General features: G+C 40.7%; 1 protein-coding gene across 1 annotated transcript in view; it reads left to right on the top strand.

Moving 5' to 3' along the window:
- Positions 1-14,602, top strand: part of MYH9 (myosin heavy chain 9) — a 73,134-nt gene that overhangs the window by 37,760 nt on the left and 20,772 nt on the right. The window contains exons 6-15 of the mRNA XM_050910991.1: positions 912-1,004; positions 1,708-1,771; positions 2,337-2,435; positions 3,314-3,457; positions 5,670-5,765; positions 6,883-7,001; positions 8,695-8,847; positions 10,728-10,901; positions 11,726-11,899; positions 12,486-12,600. Coding sequence (XP_050766948.1) covers positions 912-1,004; positions 1,708-1,771; positions 2,337-2,435; positions 3,314-3,457; positions 5,670-5,765; positions 6,883-7,001; positions 8,695-8,847; positions 10,728-10,901; positions 11,726-11,899; positions 12,486-12,600 — 1,231 coding nt within the window. The remainder of the gene's footprint in view (positions 1-911; positions 1,005-1,707; positions 1,772-2,336; positions 2,436-3,313; positions 3,458-5,669; positions 5,766-6,882; positions 7,002-8,694; positions 8,848-10,727; positions 10,902-11,725; positions 11,900-12,485; positions 12,601-14,602) is intronic.

The raw sequence follows: 14,602 nt of genomic DNA, 5'->3' as shown, positions 1-14,602 counted from the left end.
GCACAGGAAGTCTTGAGTACTTACTGGTAACTGCTAAAAAGAGAAACATTAATCTAAACTGTCATTTTCTGTCTCTAGAAGCTTTTTAGGTAATCTTGAAATGTATAGAACTCCATGCTTTTAGCCCAGAGGACAAGTAATTTTTAAAAACAGCCAGGGATATATCTAGAGCCTGCAGGAAAAGGTGTATATGCTCCAATGGTCTAGTACTTGGCAGGGATAAAGGTTCTGAATTTTCTTTTTCTACAGCTCCAGCATTTTGTGTTCCTTGAGGGGAGGAGTGTGCGAATATGGCAGCAGAACGCAAGCGATCATGCAGTTTGTGGGATACCACTAATTCTTTTTTTTTTTTTGTGTGTGCCTCCTTACAAAGGAGGTTTTTGCTTGTTTGTATTTTGGAAGATGTAGACTCTTAGTGCAAGCTTTTTGTTTTGTTTTTGTTTTTTTAAAACATTAGACCTTTTCAGAGTAACTTCTTAACCTACTACTAGCAGAGTTCAGGGCTGTCTTGCAGTAGCAAGACAGGATTTTCCTCACTCTTCCAGCCTAGATAGCAAGACACTTCTGGGATGAGGGCCTGATCTTGAATGGTACGGTGTTTCGCTTTGATCCTGGGAAGTCTGTGGGATGTTATGGCCAAGTGTCTTTGCAGGGCTTCTTGTTAACAGAAAGACAGCACTGGGATGCCCTTGTGTTGAGGAAGGGAATAAGGCATATTTGTGAATGTTTCTGTTTTACCCAGATAACTAATGAGTCTCCTTTGAAGGTTTAAGGGATCGTCTCCTGAGGTTTCATATGGCTTCTCTACAACAGATGCCAAGCTAGTGTGAATTGAAACTTCAGCGCTGGTTTGACCCAAGGTTAATGCAGTGAACTGCTACCTACTTTATTAATTTCTGATTTCTCTCTAGGGAGAACTGGAGAGACAGTTGCTCCAGGCTAATCCCATCCTGGAGGCCTTTGGAAATGCCAAGACAGTAAAGAATGACAACTCCTCAAGATTTGTGAGTATTACTATTCGATGTGGGTGCCAGTATTCTACACTTTCCAGAGGGAAGACTTGATCTGCTTTTGGGTGAATTGCTGCCATGGATAGGACAGGGATAGGACAACTGTGAGTGACTTCCTTCAAATTAATCTGGGAAGTGAATTTCATTCAGTGAATTATCCGGAATAGACCTGATAGGTCTCTGGAATGAAGGAACCTGACCCCGTGCCAGGATCATCTATGCCGATTTTTATTGTAAGTTTATTACAGTCAGTTTTATCCTGGAGAGCAAATACTGGTCCTTATTTTGCTTGCTCTGGAGAGCAATGGACAGCATCTGAGAGGCAGATGGGGGAGCTAGAGCTGGAACTAAATGAAAATGGTTGAAGCTAACATTGAGGGAGTTGGAACTGTCTACATCATATAGCACATGAAACTGAAGGGACCCTAGCTGTGGGAAATCGAGGCTGAAACATAATGAATTTGAATTGTAGGCTGTCTGAATGTCAGAAATGTCTGAAAGTGTTTGGTGTCTTGTTTGTTAAATTGCCGTTGTGATCAGCAGGCATTGCCTATTGGCTGACCTTATGTTTTGCCTAAAACCTGCCTGACCTGTTCTGAATTTCCTTTCCTGGATTAAAAAGAGAAGGTTGACCTTTGTTTACTGCTGTTACCAGATAGAATGAATACTAATTTTAATGCTATTATCTTCCTCTTAGGGCAAGTTCATCAGAATCAACTTTGATGTCAACGGCTACATTGTTGGAGCTAATATCGAGACCTGTATCCTTTCTGTAACTTCTTAAAAGGAGAAGTTAAAAGCTATAGAGGTGGCAATAATGGTACCTAACAATCTCTTCACAACTGACTTTCTGTTTGTCTAGTTGAGAAAGTGGTAGGATTCACTTAAATTTATGCTGGCAAGATTACTGTTGTAGTCTCCTGTTTCTTCATATAGTATTTTGTGACCTTTGTGATCATGGTGGAAATCTTTTCTGAATGAGTGAATTCTAATCTTAGGAGGCTGAAATGGAAGCATAAACTGCAATAAGATGAATAGCTTTGGAATTTCATAAGCCATTCTCACTTCTGTCCAAGGCAAGTAGGGATGCATGGCCACTGTTTTTCTTGTTTTCATCAGTTAAGTCTCTCTTATCATAGCCATCATTCAGAGGCTGGCAGACTGATACCAGAAGCTTAGTGGGTTGTTGACTGATACAGATTGCTAAATCAATATCCCATTGATGGGATGAGGCATGAGGAGAACATCAGGTAGTATGAGTGTTTTTTCCTGCCATAGAATAGGAAGTGATTTGTATGTCCTGCCATATGCCTTGACTCTCTGAAGATCTGCTGGAGAAGTCACGTGCAATTCGTCAAGCCAAAGAGGAGAGAACCTTCCACATCTTTTACTACCTGCTATCTGGGGCAGGGGAGCATTTGAAGAGTAAGTCTGATTTTGTTGTAGTTGTGGTGTTCCCTTATCACAATGACAGAGGGTCCAATACACTTGTAGGCTAGGACCTGTTTCTTCATAGTTTCTTGGCTCTGCCTTTTAGATACGGTCACCCCTCCTGCACTTCTTCCGTACACTCATACATCCCTTTGCCCTCCCCCTGCACTTCTTGGTTCCTGAAAACTTGCTTCTCTGGTTCCTTCCTGCACTTGTCTCCTTGCCAGCAATGACATTACGCCCTTCCTTATCTAAATCACTGTCCCCTGTTTAGTCTCATCTTGCATGATGTAAACACTTCTAGTGCAGGAATGGTCCTACTGTGGTGTACTCGGCATTTAACCGAATGGAGCAAAGCTGCTAGCATGTAAGCAGCTCTAGAAGTCTAGGATCCTAGTGCACCTAGCTTTAATACCTCAGCCTAGTAATCGGGGTCCATGTTGTGCAAGAGCTGCAAATTTATCTGGACGAAGGACAGAAGGAGAGGATTTTTCTCATAGTTGCTACTGTTTCAAGAGCTATATATTAACTTTCACCTGACTTGAAATAAATGAAGTGTCTGAAATGAAAGGCAAATTTACTTTCAAGTTAATCCCTGCTTCTTATAGACTTAGGGCATAATGATGATTGACACTGCTTTGGTGGAGTAGTCCAGAGAAGGGCATAGAAAGAAATAAGGCAGAAAACCTCCAATTTTATCTAAAATACATTAAATGTTCAGCATGCAGTAAAACTGGGCTTAGTTCTAGATTCATCCAGCACCTGCTAGCATATGCAAGTCAGAAATTTGATCTCAGTGATAGCTTGTTGTCTATTAAAAAAAAAAAAAAACACAAACCCCATAGTAACTTCTTTCTCAATTCTTTCCTAAGCTGATCTGCTGCTGGAGCCTTACAACAAATATCGCTTCCTTTCCAATGGGCATGTTACGATCCCGGGTCAGCAAGACAAAGATATGTTTCAGGAGACCATGGAGGCAATGAAGATCATGGGCATCCCAGATGAGGAGCAGATAGGTATGAATCCTCTGAAGGGCTTAAATGCAAGGAAATGAAAGAGAGAACAGATCATATCTCTCTGGAGCTTTTTTGTTCTGTGGTTCTTTTTTTGTTTGTTTGTTTTGGGTTTTTTGTTGGTTTTGTTTTGTCTGGTGTCCATTCCCCATCCCTCCTCCCCCCAAGTGAACAGTGTGCAAGTAATAAACTTAGTGGCTTTGGAGTGACCTACCTTAGGATCTACCAGCACAGTTTCAGTTTATACAGTTAACCTTAGAAGTCAAGCAGCTAATGAAAACATACTTCTGCTTGCTGTTTTTGTTCCAAATCTGAGGGTTGTATATCCAGTTTATGAATAACACATCCAAGATACAAAAATCTCCTCATTCTCTTGTGCGATGCACGGCTTGTGTGCTCCCCCTATCCCTAAGCAGTGGCTTTAAAGTATCTAATCCAACCACTGCTGGATTAGTACTTTGAGAATGGCCTGGTGATAGTGCCTTTCTTTCCAGCTTAACACTGAACTGCTGATCAGAAATTAATATTGTCTGATTCTGGGAGCACAGTACCATGGCAGTGAAGCTAGAATTGCATGAAGCCAGCACAAAGTGCAGTGATACGTATTCACCAGAGCTCTGTGCTGTCTCATTCATGATCTGCCTCACGGGTTGGGAACCAGTGTTCTGCAAAATCTCAGTTTCTAAATGTATAAGGTCTTCTAAAACTAGAACTGTTTTTTCTCTATGCTGAAGCAAGCATCTGCGGTCGTTTGAGGTCACCACCTCCTCTGCTGGAGGCTGCAGCTCTTGTGGCTGTAGGGAATATGTGCCTGTGCCTTAACTGTTGCTCTTCACAGTCCAGCCTGTTATAAATCCACGCTGTCGTTATCCACAGTTTAATATGGTTCTTGATATCCTGAATCATCTGCTGTATGGAGGTGAAGAGAAATTTGCCTAAAGCAAATAAAAGAATTGACAGCCTAATTTATTGTCAGGATGTCCTGCTATGCTCAGTTTTTTGAGTTGGATTTTTAATGTATGCTCTAGGGCATGTCTTTGCTGTCACACAGATGAGCTATTGGTTCCAGCCACTACAGCAAAGATAGCTTTATGTTTTGCACTTGCTGTTCAAAGTGTGTAGTGCATTAATGTTGCTTATAGGCATAGAAGAATAACATATACAGTAGCTGGCTGGGTGGTAGGCTTACTTAGTTTTGATGTAAAGTCTAAACACTAACTATTTTCTTTTATGAGACAACATCAAAATAAGCTGTCTGTCCAAGTGCCAGGACTCCAGTGCCAGCTGTCAAACCACTGAATTTCATAACATGCCACTAGGAACATATATGTTTCTTTTCTGTTAGTCCTGATGTAGCATATATAGAGCCTTCGTTCACTCTGCTATCAAAAGGATATTGTTTTAAAACAAATGTTTCTGTAACAGGTAGAAATTAGGGGACGAAAAAATCTTTGGTACAAGATCCCCTTTGCAAGTGACTGGCAGTTTAATTTGCTCAAGAACTAGAAGCTATTATGCAATGAGCTTTGATTGATACATGGTGAAAATTGAATTGATGCTACGGCAGTGAAAAATATCTTTCCTGTCCTAGCATCTGATGCTGCTTTTGTGACGTGCACTATTCGAAGAGTATGAATATATCATTAGCAATGGGTGGGGTGCTTCAGCATATAATTAGTAATAGTTACGGTACAGGCACTTTCACCCACATCCTGCTGCCCTTCATACATTATAATGTATGTCTGTATGGACTACAGACCTTGGTCAGGGAGCTGAAAGTGATAGAGTTAAAGGAACAAAGTCTTCCTTCTCTTAATTGGTTTGTACTCTTAATAACTGTCTCTTTCCTGTGTTTAACAGTAGTCGTTGAGGAAAACAGTGAATTTTGGCCCTCTAACAGAGAACAAACATTTCATCAAAAAATGTAGATGTTGTAGGGTGGCGCATTACCCTCAATCCTGTCTCCCACTTTACTATAGTGATGTTGAAAATGGGTAAATTTCCAGGCTGTGTAGTCTTGCATAGGAGGGACAAGGAAAGTCCTGTGTCCTGAATGGGAATCATATAGAGGAATTACCTGTAGTGTTTTTTCCAAGTTCCAGAAGGATCTTTGGGATGTTGAGAAGGGCCTCTGAACCATGTCAGGAAAGGTAACTGGGTCACATCAGGGCTTTTGGTGATGTCTGACACTAAGCTATTATTATTATTTTAAAAGGTCTGCTGAAGGTTATCTCAGGTGTTCTTCAACTTGGCAACATAGTCTTCAAGAAGGAGCGTAATACAGACCAAGCCTCTATGCCAGACAATACAGGTAACCAATTTCACACACCACCACCCCGCCCCCCCCAAGAAAAATGCAGAAAAAAGCCTACAGGAGCTTCTCACAAGTAGAATAATATATTACAGTATGTAGGGAGTGCTGGAGTCCTGTTTTTCTATAAGGTGAATTATTTGTCAAAGGAGCTGACATGCTCCTTTATACAAATACGCACTGTTTTGCTAAGCATGTGTTTGCAGCCACCCATGGGCAGGAATGTGGCACTGTTCTTGTGACAGGGCTGGGCAGGAAGTACACGTGATGACCAGATGAAAAGGATTACTCTACTGGAATATGTAGTGTGTGTGTGTGTGTGTGTTTTAACTAGGCTAGGAATGATTGCTCCTACAAACATATATTATCGGACTTTAAGGAGTGTTCTTTCCTGACTTTGTAGGTAGACTTGTAACTGCAAGAGTGAGGTGGATAGTTTTGTGGTGGGTATAAAGTTTGTGTACATATTTTAATTGCACTGCCCATTGTTGCATGTGTAAATCGTACCATGTTTCACATGATGGAAGGCTATCTGATGGAAGACTTAACCCTTAGACCTTCATTATAGATGTACTGCAGAAATATAAGAGGTTGCTAATTTATCTTTAAGTGTTTATATTTTGGGCTATTATTATTATGGCAAATATGCTCTAAATGGCATTTTGGGGAGGAGAGTAAACCATTTGGGTTTTGGATCTTGAATCTGAAACACAGAGTTGCCTCAAAGACTAATCAGTAAATGAAGACAGAACAATTAGCTTGATTAAGAAATCCGTTACTTGACTTATCTTTAAATTGATTACAGACTATGAACGTTCTAAAGCTTCCATGTTATGACTTAGTGGTATGAGAGTATTGCTTCAAATTTACTCTCATGGCTTCTGGAGAAACTCAATAACCAGTAGTATGGGTTGCAAGAGTTTTTGGGGGATTTTTTGGTTTTGAAGATACCTTTTTTTTTTTTGTCTCATCAACCTATTCTTCATTTAAGGTTTTTTATTAGCTGTTTCGTGACTCTCTTGGGAAGGCAGTTGCAGGAATATTTTTCTTTTTCTCTTGCTTTCTGTGAGAAAACCAAAAGAACATTAATTTCTTTGTTTCCTCTTACCATCTTTAGCTGCTCAGAAAGTGTCTCACCTTTTGGGTATCAATGTGACGGATTTCACTAGAGGTATCCTGACTCCTCGCATCAAAGTTGGGCGAGATTATGTCCAGAAAGCTCAGACCAAAGAGCAGGTATGCATTCTCTAAAAATGAACGAGTGCTTTAGTCTTTAATCTTGCCGCCACAAAGCTAACAAATGTGTTAGAGGTTTCTGTAGCATTTAATAACCATCTTTATGACTGCAATTTATACCAACCACACTTGAATAATGTAGCGTACATATTGCTTCTAGTATTTGCTCACTTGATCTCTACAAAGACAGAAATCACCCTGCCCCTGTAGCACTTTTTCTCATCTGGGGAAAAAAAAAGAGGATGCAACTCCCCTAATTTTGGTGACTGGCTGTCCCAAGGGAGTAAGTTCCTTCAGTGCTGTATGCAAGGATGACATTTTCAAGTTGCTGTAATACAGAAAGCACCATTTTTGAGTAGGTCAGATACTAGGGTGGAAGAATTTGCTGCTCACCCTTGAAACTGATTGTAAGTTTTGCAACACTCTTGAATCAGGTTGTGCTCTAAATGGAACTAGACAGAGGAGCTAGTGGCCTCCTGAATGGAGCAAAGCCCCTGTGCTTACTCACTGCATGGCTTCTTTATGAACACATCCTTATTCTCAGTGTAAATAAACATGCCCCCATAACATGGAAGGGATTAGGAAGAGACTGAAGTCTAGAAATAGTCACAGGCTGCCTTTCCATTTTGATATTTAATTTCTTACTATACATAGTATTTTTGTGTCAATCACAGGTAGGGTAATGGCACGGGAGGGAGGGATTGCGCTTCACAAATCCTAAAGTACAAAAGAATTTAAATGCTTTTCTTTGGGCCTATGAAACATGCTATGTTACTATAGTCTTTGGAGGTGACTGGACATAATTTTTCTTTCTTGAATACCAGGCATTGGTTTCTCCAACAGGCAGGATCCTGAAATTTGACTTTGACACACTAAGTTAGTAAGACAAATTCTTTGCTCTTGTTTATGGAGTATCATTGTGCCATCTACTTTTCATTGGGAATAACCTTGGAAATGAGCCTTGTTCAGTGAGTTTGGTGGTGGAGAGAAAATCTCAGACTACAGTTAGGCCATTAGATGCTGAAACAGTGTGTCGTGGTTTAACCCCAGCTGGCAACTAAGCACCACGCAGCCGCTTGCTCGCTCCCCCCACATTGGGATGAGGGAGAGAATTGGAAGAGTAAAAGTGATAAAACTCGTGGGTTGAGATAAAGGCAGTTTAATACGTAGAGCAAAAGACGTGTACCCGAGCAAAGCAAAACAAGGAATTCATTCACTCCTTCCCATCGGCAGGCAGGTGTTCAGCCATCTCCAGGAAAGCAGGGCTCCATCATGCGTAACAGTTACTTGGGAAGACAAACGCCATAACTTGGAACATCCCCTCCTTCTTTCTTCTTCCCTCAGCTTTATATGCTGCGCATGATGTCATATGGTGTGGAATATCCCTTTGGTCAGTTGGGGTCAGCTGTCCGAGCTGTGTCCCCTCCCAACTTCTTGTGCACCCCCAGCCTGCTCGCTGATGGGTGGTGTGAGAAGCAGAAAAGGCCTTGACTCTGTGTAAGCGCTGCTCAGCAATAAGGGAAACATCCCTGTGTTATCAACACTGTTTTCAGCACAAATCCAAAACATAACACTATACCAGCTACTATGAAGAAAATTAACTCTATCCCAGCCAAAACCAGCACACAGTGTAATCTGTGCCTTCCTTTGGATTATAATGTAACTCCTGATCTTTTGTCTTTTTTCTGTTTAGGCTGACTTCGCCATTGAAGCGCTGGCTAAAGCCACTTATGAACGTATGTTCCGGTGGCTGGTTATGCGTATCAACAAGGCATTGGATAAGACCAAGCGACAGGGTGCGTCCTTCATTGGAATCCTTGACATTGCTGGCTTTGAGATTTTCGAGGTAAGGAGATGTCAGGTCCTTGCACTTAGCACAGTTTACCATGGAGCAAAGACCGCTGAAGGAAATAACTTTAAAACTGGAAAAGAACAATATAATTTTGGAAAAGATGTGTATGCCACTTTTGTTATTTGAGATCTCTGCTGATGTGAATTGTCAGATAAGTTATTAACTAACTTAAGTGGTTCATTCTTTAGTATTTTATGTATTCTGCAAATGTTTTATCTCATATATATATATTCTGGTGCTTACATCCTTTTTGGCATGTGCGTTATTGCATTCACATAAATGTGAATTATTTTAATTTCACAGTTCCAGGTGTTCTTGATTTTTTTTTTTTATAGCTCACAGCTTAAGAGTTTGCTAACCTACAGAAAAGTCTTTTAAAATGTCGTGTAGAGTTATGGATCACCACTGGACTTAAAATTTTATGTCCCATTAGTCTGTCCCAAAACACTTAAGGGATGACCCACTGAAGCCTATTAGCATCATTAAAAATTGTTAGAAATGCTTTCTTCTTCCTTCTGATGAGTTTTGGAAAAGTCCAAGACAGGGTAGACCAAATCAGATCCAACATAAATTCTGACCTATGTATGCTCCTTTCTGCAAGAAGCCTGAAAACTGGGGATCAGTGTGTGATTTCACATACAGCTAAACGGATTTAACAGCAGCTCCTTGATGCAGAAAAGGAGTGAACTTGTTCTTTTTTCCCTCTGCTGCTCCTGGCTGCAACTGCTTGTACTGTTCACCTCTCTAGCCCTGTGGAAAATGTTTTCTTAGGGTATTTTATAATTGAATCAGTCTGCAAAGGGGAATCTGAGCATAAAAACTGATGCAAGATAAATGTAGGAGAGGAAGAGCTGAAGGAAAGTTGAGGGAGAGATGGAAAAGTGGGGAAGTGGGAGCTCCCTCTGTAGGTGGCAGTGAACTGTTAGACCAAACCATTATGTCTATGAAACAACAATTTTAGAATGTGGCTTTGCATTATACTTAGTCTGAAGCAACCACAGGTTGCCATCAGAAGAGAACTATCCTGCCATTATCCCAGCCAGGCAGCTCCTATCAACCTGTGTTATGCTGGATCTAGCTCATGTGCAGCTGCAAAGTGAATTGGACCAATTTATTCATGAAATGGAAAACTAAGACACAGAAAAGTTGATATTTTTTTTATTTTTATTTTTTTTTAAAACACCCCCCGCCCCCTCCCCCTCTCTGATCAGTTTACCTTTGGTTTCATGGTTGCTGGATCTCATGAAAAGGAGGGGAGTGGAAATACATGGTTAGGAATTACTGAAACATGGAGGAAGTAGAACAAGACCATTCTCTTTAGCAGCTGTATTATATTTAGTGTGGTCTAACATGAAGATGCACCGTGGGTTATTAACCTTGTCCTTACAGTTTGAAGAAATCTGGAGATGTTGAAGAAATTTCCCTCACTTTCCTTGCTCTGACTTTGTATATGAGGATTAAAAAGGGACTCTCCAGTCCACATGCTTTTAGGAATTTGTCTTCAGGCTTCTGTAGCTTCCTCTTCCTATGAAGAGGACTTTCCAGCTCTGAGTTTGTGAGAAAACCAGAGTCTTTTCTGTTCCCGGGTTAAGTAGCTGCAATAATTCTTCTGCTGTTTACAGCTAAACATTCTTTTGCAAAGTCTGAGGAACAGTGTGTATGAACTTCCCTAGGGATTGCAGCAGTGATGCAGTGGCACATGACAGGAAAGGCAGTTCATCGGCAAATGGAGTTATTGACAAAGGGCGGTCCACCCCACACAGAACACTAGCTTAAATTCCTGAACTATAGATGTGATCTTTTGTGCTAGGAGAATAGTAGGTGTGTTTTCAAAAGCAACTGTTCAAACATCTTTCTACCTTTTTCTTCATTAGCTGAACTCCTTTGAGCAATTGTGTATTAACTACACAAATGAAAAGTTGCAGCAGCTCTTTAACCACACCATGTTCATTCTGGAGCAAGAGGAGTACCAGAGGGAGGGCATAGAGTGGAATTTCATTGACTTTGGCCTGGATCTGCAGCCCTGCATTGACCTCATAGAGAAGCCGGTGAGTTTGTTGTTCTGCTATTGAGCAGCAAGAAATGACTGCACTAATTTTGTCATTGAGGACATAACCTCTACCTGTAGACTGGAAACTAGCTTTCTAGCTTTTGTAATCCTCTACTGACACTGTGGTATGCTTAGAAGCAGAAGTGAACAGTTTCCTCTTTGTCTGAAAGTGTGTCACCAATAAATCTGTTAGTATAAGTTCTGTAGGAAATATTGCGTGAAAATAGGTCTACTCAGCCACTTTTTCCTCTCACAAAATTGTCTTCATTTGTGTAGATCTGCATGGTGCTAGATGTATGTGTGGCTTACCATAAGTAGTGTGAACTTTCTTACTTAACTATAAGTGTCATGAGAAGCTGTGAATCTCTGTTGCTTTCATTCTGCTCTAATGAAACTTGGAAATTTATACATCTCATAGTAGATGAGGACTAGTAAGGACTAGTTTGTGAAATGTTCTGCTATGGTCTTCTGCATGTAGACACCTGGATATTTGGAGAACAGTGTGATAGTGTTCCTTCTATTAAAGAGATTCCCGCCCCCCCCCCCCCCCCCTCCCCCCCCGTAAAACAACCTAGATGGATGTCATGGGAGAGACAGTCTCATAAAAATGTTCAGAATTCAGGATTTTGAAGAATTATTAACAATTTCTATTGAACTATTAACTACTTCTATAGAAGTAGTTGAACTGATACCACACAACAGGGGAATGTGATGGGAATCAGGCTTAGGTATCCTTTTTTGTTTTTTTCCTAGCCATCTAAAGGTGTTAATTATTGGTGTAGTCATGTATTTAATGATGTTTTGATGTTTCCCTTCTTTAAGGCTGGGCCTCCTGGTATACTGGCCCTGCTGGATGAAGAGTGCTGGTTCCCAAAAGCAACAGACAAAAGCTTTGTGGAAAAAGTTGTACAAGAACAAGGCACCCACCCCAAATTTCAGAAGCCAAAACAGCTGAAAGACAAAGCTGACTTCTGTATCATACATTATGCTGGCAAGGTAAAGAATTAGCAGCTAAAATGTGAGCACTGGAATGTGTGCTGTATTTTCTAATGCATAACCACTGCTTCTTAGAAATGGCTACTTACCAGAATGGCTGCCTATGGGAAACCAGTGGAAGATTTCACAAAGTTGTTCCATTGCTGTGGAAGTTACAGGGCCTAAGGGGATTTGCCTGCAAGTTATATATGTATAGTTGAAGACATGTCAAACACACCAATTTAAATTTGTTCTCTGTGACTTGGTGAGATTGGAGGTACTTTTCAGAAACCTTGCATCAAGACTCAAGACTTCATCACCAAAAATGATGATGCAGTTGGTTTTTTGTGTCACACTCTGGGTGGTGCAAACTAGCATTGCAAATCCATTCCCTTTACTGACAGACCGGAACATGCAGCTGTCTGTTAGGGTTTGAAATTTGTAGGTATACTTGCTTAGATGGCAAATCCAAGAATGATTAGGTAATCTGTTGTTGATTGTGCAAACCTCAGTGCTACTTTTATAGACTTTGCAGGATCTTGTTGCATCTTGTGCTGCAGAAACCCCTCCCCGCCCCCAAGTTTCTTGACGTGTTTATCTTCTCCAGGTGGATTATAAAGCAGATGAATGGCTGATGAAGAACATGGATCCGCTGAATGATAACATTGCTACTCTTCTCCACCAGTCATCGGATAAGTTTGTGTCTGAGCTGTGGAAAGATGGTATGTAATTAAACTTAATCTCATTTATTTTCTCTTGTTTTATGTGGAAGAGTTTGTTTCATCATCAAAAGTCTGTGATGAGCGGTGTTGCTTTTTTCCCTGAAGACTAAGCCACCAAGATGAGCATTATCTGGTACCTCCTTTGCTTAGATCATGGTATTTCATTAAAAGTTCACTGTAACTCAAGAGAAAGGTTTGCTTGCATCAACTTATGTTAAGCTTGCTGCATATATAGCAATTATTTCTCAAAACCAAGAATGCCAGGATAAAATATGAATGCACCATTATGTCCCAGCAGCTTGCATAGCTGCAACACTCAAACACAAGATCTGAGGTTGAATCTGTTTTCAGTCCTGAAACTAGTGTGTTCTTTCTGCAGTGTTGTTCAGTATTTTACTCTATCTTCTCTGGGTTTATCTGCTTTTGAGTCTTACTGTTGCTGTCACTTTCTGTGGTGGGTTTTCTTTGACGTCTCTGTCTGTTGCAGAGATGCAGAACGTTCAGAGAGCCTATTTCTATCAACACTTTCCTATTCTTCATCTAGAACCAGGTGACTGAGAAACCCAGCTGTCGTGTCATGTGTGTAATGCATCCTAGAGCCATGCAAAAAATGCTTCCGTTAACTTCTCTTTGTCCCTTTGTCATACCTGCTTGTCTTTCTTGTTCATTTCCTCTGCTTTGTGCTAGTAGCTCCTCACGGACTTTAAAACAAAAGCAAAACTCACCTTGCAAGTGGATACAAGAAAAATATGGACATATTCAGGTGCTAAAGGTTGCTCTTGCAAGACTTGCATAGGAACAGCTAAAAGCAAATCCCTGTCAACTGTTTGAACGTGGAGCTAGCAAGGCTGTATTTCTTGCAAGATTTGGAAGGAAGATTTCTGAGACTGCGTTTAAACTGAAATCCAGTTTACCATTGATTCTAGTATTGGGATTTGACTTCAGCTGCTGATCATTTAAAAGAAAGTTAGTTTGGCAAAGGAACTTGTACTGCATGAAAAATGGCCGTCAGCAACTTGTGCCTAACAAGGCCTTTGCTGTGTGAGATTCCTTTTGAACTTGAAATGTCAACTGAACCACAGCTTATCAGTTCTCATTTATTGTTCTTAGCTGGATCTTCTGTTGCAAGTGACTGTCCTTTTTGCTATCTTGATGTAGATTGCAGGGCTCAAGATTTTTAAGAGGATTGTTCCAGCTGCAATCTGGGACACTCTTCTGTGGATTTCCCTGTGATGTCATCTAGTAACATAACCTTCTTTTCTTTCTGATAAAGCAACCTTGACCCTATTCTAACAGCTGCTTTAGAAGTGAGCAGCTCTAAACTAACATTAGCTGTAAATCAGAGTATCCTTTCTTGTTTCTTCTTTTGTCATGGTTTCTCTTAGCAGTTTTTTTTTTTTTAATCAGAAGCCAGTTGAGCACAAGTTGATGTATTTTCTGAAGTGAAGACTGGGAGCCTGAGCGTAGGCATCAGCCAACCACTAAAGATAAAGTGTAGTAGCAGCTTGAAGCCCTTAATAAAAATGTACTGAGGGTGTGGAAATTTATAGTGGTACAGTTGGTTTTGGTTGGGTGAATTTTTATCTCCATGTAGAAGAGCAATGGGAAAAAGTAATGCTTTAGTTTCTTCTTGCCCCTGCTACTCTCAGATCTAGCTGGCTTCTATCGAAAAAAAGGATCTGTGGAGACCACCCATCAAGGTGATAGCTTCATCAGTGCTTGGATGTCGCTGTAGCATAGTGAAGAAACTGTTGGGGCAGGGAGTTCTAACTTTCTCCTAGTGGTATTGTTCATGTGTCTGGCATAGAATACTTGTACTCCAAAAATAACTCAAACAGCAGTATCTTGAGGTTTGGTTTCTATCATGCCTTTTACCATGTTTGCTCAGTTTACAAGTAGATACGGCTTTTCTGATCACCGGTCATGGCAGTTCTGCCTGTAATGCAAGAGTAAAGCTGGGCTTTTTCTCTAACTGTGGCCCCTTCTGGGTCAGAGTTAACTA

Source organism: Gymnogyps californianus, chromosome 1, assembly GCF_018139145.2.
Source record: "Gymnogyps californianus isolate 813 chromosome 1, ASM1813914v2, whole genome shotgun sequence".
NCBI lineage: Eukaryota > Metazoa > Chordata > Aves > Accipitriformes > Cathartidae > Gymnogyps > Gymnogyps californianus.
Note: the sequence above shows the minus strand (reverse complement) of the source record. Positions and strands in the feature narration are given on the sequence as shown.